This window comes from Arachis duranensis, chromosome 2 (assembly GCF_000817695.3).
Source record: "Arachis duranensis cultivar V14167 chromosome 2, aradu.V14167.gnm2.J7QH, whole genome shotgun sequence".
In the NCBI taxonomy this organism is placed as follows: domain Eukaryota; kingdom Viridiplantae; phylum Streptophyta; class Magnoliopsida; order Fabales; family Fabaceae; genus Arachis; species Arachis duranensis.
This window is the reverse complement of record NC_029773.3, coordinates 30,795,943-30,806,213: the sequence shown is the minus strand read 5'-3', so window position 1 is coordinate 30,806,213 and position 10,271 is coordinate 30,795,943. Positions and strand designations below refer to the sequence as shown.

At 39.3% G+C, this 10,271-nt stretch overlaps 1 protein-coding gene across 1 annotated transcript; it reads left to right on the top strand.

The window, feature by feature from the left end:
- Positions 1-5,248: 5,248 nt before the first annotated feature.
- On the top strand, positions 5,249-5,737 carry LOC107474226 (uncharacterized). Its single transcript, XM_016093825.1, has one exon. The coding sequence runs from the start codon at positions 5,249-5,251 to the stop codon at positions 5,735-5,737; it is 489 nt and encodes a 162-aa protein (XP_015949311.1).
- The last annotated feature ends 4,534 nt before the right edge of the window (positions 5,738-10,271 follow it).

Here is a 10,271-nt window from a genome sequence, read left to right as displayed (position 1 = left end):
ATCAACCCTCAAGTTTGTTAGGACAGAATATTCTTAGAAGAGGGAACAAAGCCTGTCCATCAACCCCAAAGAAGATTGAATACCACCATCTTAGAAGTTGTCAAGAAAGAAGTAACCAGGCTACTTGAAGCAGATATTATCTACCCCATCTCAGATAGTAAATGGGTCAGTCCAGTACAAGTGGTGCCCAAGAAGTCTGGAGTCACAACAGTAAATAATGAGCATGGAGAGCTCCTGACAACTAGAGTGCAGAATTCATGGAGAGTGTGCGTTGACTACAGGCGCCTCAACCAAGCCACTCGTAAGGATCACTATCCCCTGCTATTTATTGATCAAGTGCTTGATCGCCTATCAGGTAAATCCCATTACTACTTTTTAGATAGTTACACAAGTTATTTTCAGATTCATATAGCTCTTGAGGATAAGGAAAAGACTACTTTTACATATCCCTTTGGAACTTATGCTTACAAGAGAATGCCTTTTGGCTTGTGCAATGCACCAGCTACTTTCCAAACGTGCATGATGAGTTTTTTCTTTGATCTTATTGAGAATTGTGTGGAAGTTTTTATGAATGATTTTAGTGTATACGGTGATTCTTTTAGCTTTTTCTTGGATAGTTTATCTATAGTATTAGACAGGTGTGTTAGATCATATCTTTTTTGAATTTTGAAAAGTGTCATTTTATGGTCAAACAAGGTATTGTTCTATGACATGTTGTCTCTAATACTGGTATTTCTGTGGATCCAGCAAAGGTAGATGTCATTTCTAGTTTACTTTACCCCTCCTCCGTTCGTTCGTTCGTTCGTTCGTTCGTTGGCCACGCAGGTTTCTACAGGAGATTTATTAAGGATTTCAGTAAGGTAGCATTACCTTTATCCAGACTACCGCAGAAAGATATCGAGTTTAAGTTCATTGAGGATTGCATGCAAGCATTTGATAAGCTGAAGATTGCCCTGACTCAAGCTCCAATTGTGAGAGGACCAGACTGGAGCCAGCATTTTGAGATTATGTGTGATGCCTCCAACCATGCAGTAGGAGCGGCGCTAGCTCAGCGCGAAGGTAAGGATCCTTTCGTAATAGCTTATGCATCTAAGACCTTAGATGCTACTCAGTCTAATTATACCACTACTGAAAAGGAGCTTCTTGCTATTGTTTTTGCTCTAGATAAATTCTGAGCCTATTTACTTGATACTAGGGTAGTAGTGTACTCAGACCATGCAGCTCTAAAATATTTATTAGCTAAAAAAGAGTCCAAACCAAGGTTGATACGTTGGATATTGTTGCTGCAAGAATTTGACTTAGAATTTAAGGATAGGAGTGGTAACCAGAATTTAGTGACAGACCACTTGAGTCGCCTTGAGCACATTAAGGAAGACTCCACTCCTATCAATGATGCTTTTCTATTTGATAGCTTGCATGCAGTATCTGAAGTAGCTCCTTAGTATGCACCCGTAGCTAATTATCTAGTTAGCCATACTTTTCCTCCCAATTTTACTAAGCATCAAAGAGACAAGCTGAAAAGTGAGTCCAAATATTATATATGGGATGATCCATATTTTTGGAGGTGTGGTGTGATGAGCGGATAATTTATACGCTTTTTGGCATTATTTTTAGTATGTTTTTAGTATATTTTAGTTAGTTTTTGTTATATTTTTATTAGGTTTTAGTTAAAATTCACTTTTCTAGGCTTTACTATGAGTTTGTGTGTTTTTCTGTGATTTCAGGTATTTTCTGGCTGAAATTGAGGGACCTGAGCAAAAATCTGATTCAGAGGCTGAAAAGGACTGCAGATGCTGTTTGATTCTGACCTCCCTGCACTCGAAGTCGATTTTCTGGAGCTACAGAAGCTCAATTGGCGCGCTCTCAATTGCGTTGGAAAGTAGACATCCTGGGATTTCCAGCAATGTATAATAGTCTATACTTTGCCCGAGATTTGATGGCCCAAACCGGTATTGCAAATCAGCTTCAGAATTTCCAGCGTTTAACGCCGGAACTGGCACAAAAATTGGAGTTAAACGCCAAAAATGGCATAAAAGCTGGCGTTTAACTCCAGAAAAAGTCTCTACACATGAAAGCTTCAATGTTCAGCCCAAGCACACGCCAAGTGGACCCCGGAAGTAGATTTTTACGTCATTTACTCATTTCTGTATACCCTAGGTTACTAGTTCACTATTAATAGGACCTTTTGATATTGTATCTGTACCTTATGACACATTACACGTTTCTCATTGTATCTTCTACGACATGAGTCTCTAAACCCCATGGTTGGGGGTGAGGAGCTCTGCTATATCTTGATGGATTAATGCAATTACTACTGTTTTTCATTCAATCACGCTTGCTTCTATTCTAAGATATCACTTGTTCTTCAACTTGATGAATGTGATGATCCGTGACACTCATCATCATTCTCGCTTATGAACGTGTGCCTGACAACCACCTCCGTTCTACTTTAGATTGAGTGAATACCTCTTGGATTCCTTAATCAGAATCTTCGTCGTATAAGCTAGAATTGATGGCGGTATTCAAGAGAATCCAGAAGGTCTAAACATTGTCTGTGGTATTCTGAGTAGGATTCAAGGATTGAATGACTGTGACGAGCTTCAAACTCCTGAGGGCTGGCGTTAGTGACAGACGTAAAAGAATCACTGGATTCTATTCCAACCCGATTGAGAACCGACAGATGATTAGCCGTGCTGTGACAGAGCGCGTTGAACATTTTCACTGAGAGGATGGGAGGTAGCCATTGACAACGGTGAAACCCTACATACAGCTTGCCATGGAAGGAGCCTTGCATGCTTGAAGAAGAAGACAGTAGGAAAGCAGAGATTCAGAAGATAGAGCATCTCCAAAACCTCAACCTGTTCTCCATTACTGCAAAACAAGTACTCAGTTCATTTTCTTTCACTTTTCACAGTTAAACCTGATAATCATTGATATCCTGACTAAGAGTTACAAGATCACCATAGCTTGCTTCAAGCCGACAATCTCCGTGGGATCGACCCTTACTCACGTAATGTATTACTTGGACGACTGATAAACCCCATTTGTAGGGTTTATCTTGTATTGATTTTAAGAGCTTTTATCACCTTTTACCCACATTTATTCAATGAAATAGCATGGTTTTGTGATTGTATCCTTATTTGTGCTTAGATGTGAAAACATGCTTTTCAACCCTTAATTTGATGGTTTTAGTCTCCCTTTGGTTCCACTAGATGCCTTGATATGTTTGTTAGTGATTTCAGATTGAAAAGGGCTAGGAATGGATCAAAGGAGTGAAGAGGGAAAGCATGCAAAGTGGAGAAATCATGAAAAGTCAAAGAAGTTGAACTCGCCCATGGACGCGCTCGCGCACCTGGCGCTTGCGTGCACCTGCGAATTACCCCATGGACGCGTACGCGTGATGTGCGCGTACGCGTCGGTGCTGGTTTATGATTTTTTAATGAAAACGTGGCCAACGAATTCTGAAGGGTTGTGGGGCCCAATCTCAACCAACTTTGGCGCCTAAACTGCTATTTAAAGCCAAGGATTGAAGAGAAAAGGGGATTCAATTCATTATACACTCATTAGGATTAGTTCTAGAAGTAGTTTCTAGAGAGAGAAGCTCTCACTTCTCTCTATGATTAGGATTAGGATTAGGTTTAGTTCTTAGATCTAGATTTTAATTCATCTTCTTCTACTTCTATCTCTCAATTCCTTGTAGTTACATTCATTCTTCTTCCATTCTTTTCTTGTAATTTCCTTTATGTTGTTCTTATGTTTTGTTGTAGATCTACTTTTGTTTCTTCTACTTTCTTCCAATTCAATTCAAGGTAATTCATAATAAATGTGTTTCTTTTGATTGTTGTTGTTAATTCATTTCAATAATTGTTGTTAGATTCTATTCTTGTTATCAATTTACTATGCTTTCCTTTTATGCCTTCCAAGTGTTTGATGAAATGCGTGGTTGGATTTTAGAGTAGAGTTTTATGTTCTTGGCTTGGAAAGGTAACTTAGGAACTCTTGAGTTACTAATGTCCAAGTAATTGATGATTGGGATCCATTGACTCTAGTTCTCACTAATTGAATTAGTGGAGAGTTAGGACTTATGGACTAGGATTTATATAGCTCATTTGACTTTCCTTTACTACTAGTTAGAGGATGATTTAATGAGATTAATCCTTGCCAATTCTCATATTGTGGTTAGTGATTAGGATAGAGATCCTTGACCACCAACCCTTGCCAAGACCTTTTTAGGCCTTAGTTTACTTTCTTGCCATTTATCTTTCATGCTTCATATCAAAACCCCAAAATAACTCACAACCAATAACAAGACACTCTATTGTAATTCCTAGGGAGAACGACCTGAGGTTTGAATACTTCGGTTTATAAATTTTAGGGGTTTTTTTTAGTGACAAACAACTTTTTGTATGAAAGGATTAGTGATTGGTTTAGAAACTATACTTGCAACAAGAATTCATTTGTGAAATTCTAAACCATCAAAAATCCAATCATCAACGACCCAGTGCACTTGCTGGTTAGTTGTGCGGAATTGCAAAAGTGTGATTGTAATTTCGTGCACCATGGTCCTAACCAGGTAATTAGAAGGTGTGTACCCCAATCAGAATTCCAGTCCATTTTAGAGGCTTGCCACTCTTCTGAGAGTAGAGGACATTTTGTCCCTCAAAGAACAGCTAGAAAAATTTTAGACTGTGGATTCTGGTGGCCTACTCTTTTTAAAGATGCTACTAATTTTTGTAAATATTGTTCCTCTTGCCAAAGATTTGGTAATATATCCAAGAGGGATGAGATGCCTCAACAGATTATGCTTTTCTGTGAAATTTTTTATGTTTAGGGCATTGACTTCATGGGTCCATTTCCAAACTCTAATGGTTACCTTTATATACTGTTAGCTATAGATTATGTCTCTAAATGGGTGGAAGCAATTCTTACCCGTACTGATCATGCTAACACTGTTATTTCCTTTGTTAGAAACCATATTATCCGTCACTTTGGATCACCACGAGCAATCGTGAGCGATCAAGGCACTCACATCTGTAACAAGAGACTAACAGGATTACTGAAGAAGCATGGGATTGTTCACAAAGTAGCAATAGCTTATCATCCCTAGACCAATGGGCAAGCAGAAGTGTCTAACAGAGAGATTAAACGTATTTTAGAGAAGATAGTAAAGCCTCATAGGAAGGACTGGTGTGCCAAGTTACAAGATGCGCTCTGGGCATATCAAACAGCGTACACGACACCCATTGGGATGAGCCCCTTCCGCTTGGTGTACGAAAAGGCTTGCCACCTTCCAGTAGAAGTGGAACACAAGGCCTTCTGGGCTGTAAAGGAATGTAACATGAATTTTAAGGAAGCTGGTGCTGAAAGGAAGCTGCAACTAGCAGAATTAGAGAACCTTCGCCTAGAAGCATATGACAACTCCAGGCGATACAAGGAAAAGATAAAGGCTGTCCATGACAAGCACATAAAAAGGAGAGAATTCAAACGAGGGGAGTTAGTCCATCTTTATAACTCCAGACTGAGGCTTATGCCAGGTAAACTGAGATCAAGATGGGAAGGTCCCTACAGAGTAGAAAAGGCAGAGCCATACAGAGTTTTTCACCTGTGCCATCCTTCTAGCTCCAAACTCATTAAGGTCAATGGACACCGCCTAAAGCTTTATCATGGTGAGAAGATAAAGGATCACAAAGAGCTAAAGGTCTTCCTCCTAGAAGACCCACCAACAGAAGCAGAATGATCCTAAAGACAGTCCAACTTAAGAACGTAAAAGCAAAGTGCTAGGTGGGAGACAACCCACCATGGTATGATCGTTTCGTTTCAGTCTTAGTTTTATTTTTTCATTTGCTACTTTATTTTTCTTAATGACTCTTCTCATAATCTCTGCACATAGTCTGCATCTGCATTCACATTCTGCATAAAAAAAGGGGAAAGAGCACGCGACGCGTAAACGTCGCTGACACATACGCGTCATATGTGCTTTCGTAACCAGAAGAAAAGAAGCAGAGAGTTATGCAGGAGCTTGGCTGGAGGCGTGCCATAGGCACAGAACATGCTCACGCAAACGCATCCCTGACGCGTTCGCGTCACTTGCAAATTCAGCTTTCCACGCGTGCGCGTCACTTACGCGCATGTGTGACTCTACAAAATCGACGTAAAGAGGTATATGGCAGAGAGTTGTGATGGAGTGGGGCTGGAATGGTGCTGGAAGCACAAGACCCATCACGCGAATGCGTGCCCTATGCATCCGCGACATTATTCAAATAGAGGCCATTCACGCGTGCGCATCACCCACACGCACGCGTCACCCCAAATTTTGGCAACATGCAAATGAAACAAAGATTTGTGCGTACGCGAGGCTGCACTCGTGCCAAATGGCATAAATCAGGTCACGCGTACGCGTGACCCACGCGTCCGCGTCACTTGAAATTATCACAAACCTCGCAACCGCATGCCCCACGTGTCCGCGTCACATGCGACGCACAGCTTATCCAGATCAGCGCCAGATATCTTATCTTTTCTTCCCCAATCCTAATTTTCCTTATCCCTTCTTATTTCTTTCTTCTCCCTCCTTCCTTCTTTATTCTTTCTCACTTTTCACTTTCTCCTCCCTTATTTTTCACATCCATTGTCAAGGTTTTTTACTTTTCCATTATTCTTTTTATTTTTATTTATGTTTTCTTCTTTTTTTTTTCTTTTTACTTTCATTATTTATGTTTTCTTTTTCTTTCCTTTCCTTTTTATTCTTTTAATTGGTGTTAGAAATTTAATTGGGTGATTATTTTCTTCTATCTATTTTTTTTCTTGTGGATTATTATGGAATTTTTTGACAATTGTAGATTCCTTCTTAAAGGGTTGCTTGCATACTCAATTTAATATTTTCAATAACATATTTACCATGCATGCTATGTGTTTGTGAAAAAGCCCATATGGCATTGTGTATTATTTTAAATTATTCTATTCTACCACTCTAATGCTTGTTTTTCACAAAACCCCTTTTATATTTTATTGATTAAATATAATTGTCAATACAAACAGATTGTTAGTTTGAAAGAGTTGATAATCAAAGTTGGACATTTAATGCTTGCTCTATGCTACTCATGTCTTTGTCGGAATGCCAATAAACATCTTGCATCTAATTGCCATCACATGCACTTGCCATGTTTCCATTGATAAACTGATCACATGTAGTCACGACCATGTGTTAACGACATCCTTCTCTACCATGCATTGATTATCACGTATCCTATCCTCTTCCTTGCTCTAACCCTTAAAGTTTTAAAGTACTTACCTTTTTCCTTTCAGGATGGCTACCAAGAAGGGTAAAGAGAAAGCTACTCCCAAACCACCAGTAAGGAAAGGAACAAAAATAGCACTAATGGCAGATCCATCTTCAACAGCTGTAAAGCCCTCAACAAAGCGAATCAAGAGGATCATCAAGGTCGATGAAAAAGAGAAAGCGTTTCCAGCAACGGACACTGCGCGGTTTACTAACCGCTACTATGAGCAGATGTTCCCCATTCTGGCAAAAAGGAACTATAACAATGAGCACACAATGGGAATTCCTACGAAGACAGCCATAGCAGGTCAATCTTTCATGGGTAGTTAAACTCTACTCAAACTTTCACATGCCAATCCTGCAGTCTGTCTATGTCCATCAGAAGCAAGTCCCTATAACTGAAGAAGCCATCCATCGAGCTTTAGATCTTCCCCCTACTCCAGAAGGATTGGATGCATTCTAAGAAGCATCATTCAAACGCCAGACAAACCAATTTGACTAGGACGTCGTTCTCAGAGTTATATTATAACCTGGCAGCAGATGGATCTATGGATACCATCGATCCTGACCTAAGGGAATATTGGCTTCATCACTTACCTTGGAGGCTCGAGTATGGGCACAGTGTGTCCCACTACGTCTTTCCGAGCACTCACAAGTCCTCTTTCACCGCAGACATGGCTGTTCTACTCTGGTGTATCCTTACAGACCAACACCTCGATTTACCAAGACACATTCGGAATGCTATGGGACACGTACAAATTGTGGGCAACTTACCTTTTCTCGCCTTGGTTTCAGATCTAGTCTCAGCAGCCAGAGTCTCATACAGAGCTGGGGATACCAAGACCACACTTCCGCGGGATGATCAGTACATCCCTAATGGGAAGTATATCAGACCTCCAGTAGCCACTAACAACCGGAGCACAAAACCAGCAGAAGATATTCTTTTGCCTTCCACATCACAAACACCTTTAATAAATCAGCTACTCCTACAGATAATCCAGAAGTTAGACCGGCTTGACCAGAAAGAAAAGCAAAGGAAGCGGCGTAACAAGCGCCAATTTACATACCTCAAGGAGCTGATCATTGGTAACCACCCACCTGAAGAAAACCCAGACACCCCGGACTCCACTTCATTTACTAGCACAGGGAGCCATGACGGTCCTGCTTGTGGAGACACTGCTACCAGCCCCCCTTTGTTCCTAACAGATGGCACCGAGGACGGTGCAAAGCTTTAAGTGTGGGGAGATCGATCAGTACCTAACTTCTGGAGGTAATTTTTCTTTCTTAAACACCAATAGGATATTTATTTTTCTTTTGTTAGAATAGGATAAATTGCATAGTAATAGGTATTTGCATTCATGTTCTAACTGGTTGAAAAATAATAAGTTTCTTTTTAAGACCCTATTTTTGAAAAATTTAACTAATTTAAATTAAAATTTTTTCATTAAAACTTGTTCGAAGTTGTATGTGAAACATAAAATGATAGCTAAAAAACACACAACCCGTGAGATTTGAGCTTGATTACATGGTTACATTATTTAACCATAATATTTTATTCTTGTGTATTTTCTTCTCTATGATTATAATCTTTATTTTGTTCCATCCTATATGTCCAATAGTTAATGTGTTATATGCATGCATATGATTGAGGCCATTAATTATTTTAGCTCAGTTATCCCAAAATAGCCTACCCTTTCAATTACCCTTGTTAGCCACTGGTGCACGAAATTGTGATCATCAATGGCGCCATCAACATGGTACGCACAATTATAATCTCAACTCTTTATCACAACTTTGCACAACTAACCAACAAGTGCACTGGGTCATCCAAGTAATAAACCTTACGCGAGTAAGGGTCGATCCCATGGAGATTGTTGGTATGAAGCAAGCTATGGTCATCTTGTAAATCTCAGTCAGTGATAAACCCAAGTTGTAGGGTTTATCTTGTATTGATTTTAGGGGATTTTATCACCTTTCACCCACATTTATTCAATGAAATAGCATGGTTTTGTATATTCTCCTTTAATTGTGCTTAAGAGTGAAAACATGCTTTTTAGGTCTTAAAATAAATAAATTTAATTCACCTTGATTCCATTAGATGCCTTGATATGTTTGTTAAGTGATTTAAGGTTTAGGAGGCAAAGATTGGATCAAGGGAATGAAGAAAGAAAGCATGAAAAGTTGGAGAACTCATGAAGAAATGAAAGAACCGGAAAGCTGTCAAGCCGATCTCTTCGCACTTAAACGATCATAACTTGAGCTACAGAGGTCCAAATGATGCGGTTTCAGTTGGGTTGGAAAGCTAACATCTGGGGATTCGAAATGATATAAGATTTGCTATGGTTAAACTGCGCATGGTGACGCGTACGCGCATAGTACGCGCACGCACCGTTGCTGCCACCTGGTTCACTTAAAGCAAAACGTGGCCAGCGAATTCTAAAGCCTTGTGGGTCCAATCCAACTCATTTCTGATGCTATTTAACCCAAGGAGTGAAGGGGAAAACACAAGTTAGTTACCATTAGTCATAGTTTAGTTTTAGAAGTAGTTTCTAGAGAGAGAAGCTCTCACTTCTCTCTAAGATTAGCATTAGGATTAGGTTTAGTTCTTAGATCTAGATTTTAATACATCTTCTTCTACTTCTATCTTCCCAATTCCTTGTTGTTACATTCATTCTCCTACCATTTTTTTGTTGTAATTTCCTTTATGTTGTTCTTGTGTTTTGTTGTAGATCTACTTTTGTTTCTTCTACTCTCTTTCAATTCAATCAAGGTAATTCATAATAAATGTGTTTTTTTTTATTGTTGTTGTTAATTCATTTCAATAATTGTTGTTAATTTTATTCTTGTTATCAATTTACTATGCTTTCCTTTTATGCCTTCCAAGTGTTTGATGAAATGCTTGGTTGGATTTTAGAGTAGAGTTTTATGCTCTTGGCTTGGAAAGGTAACTTAGGAACTCTTGAGTTACTAATGTCCAAGTAATTGATGATTGGGA

Bases quoted from the DNA above. Each gene is read 5' to 3' on its own strand.
- LOC107474226 (XM_016093825.1), top strand. From the start codon at position 5,249: ATGAGCCCCTTCCGCTTGGTGTACGAAAAGGCTTGCCACCTTCCAGTA.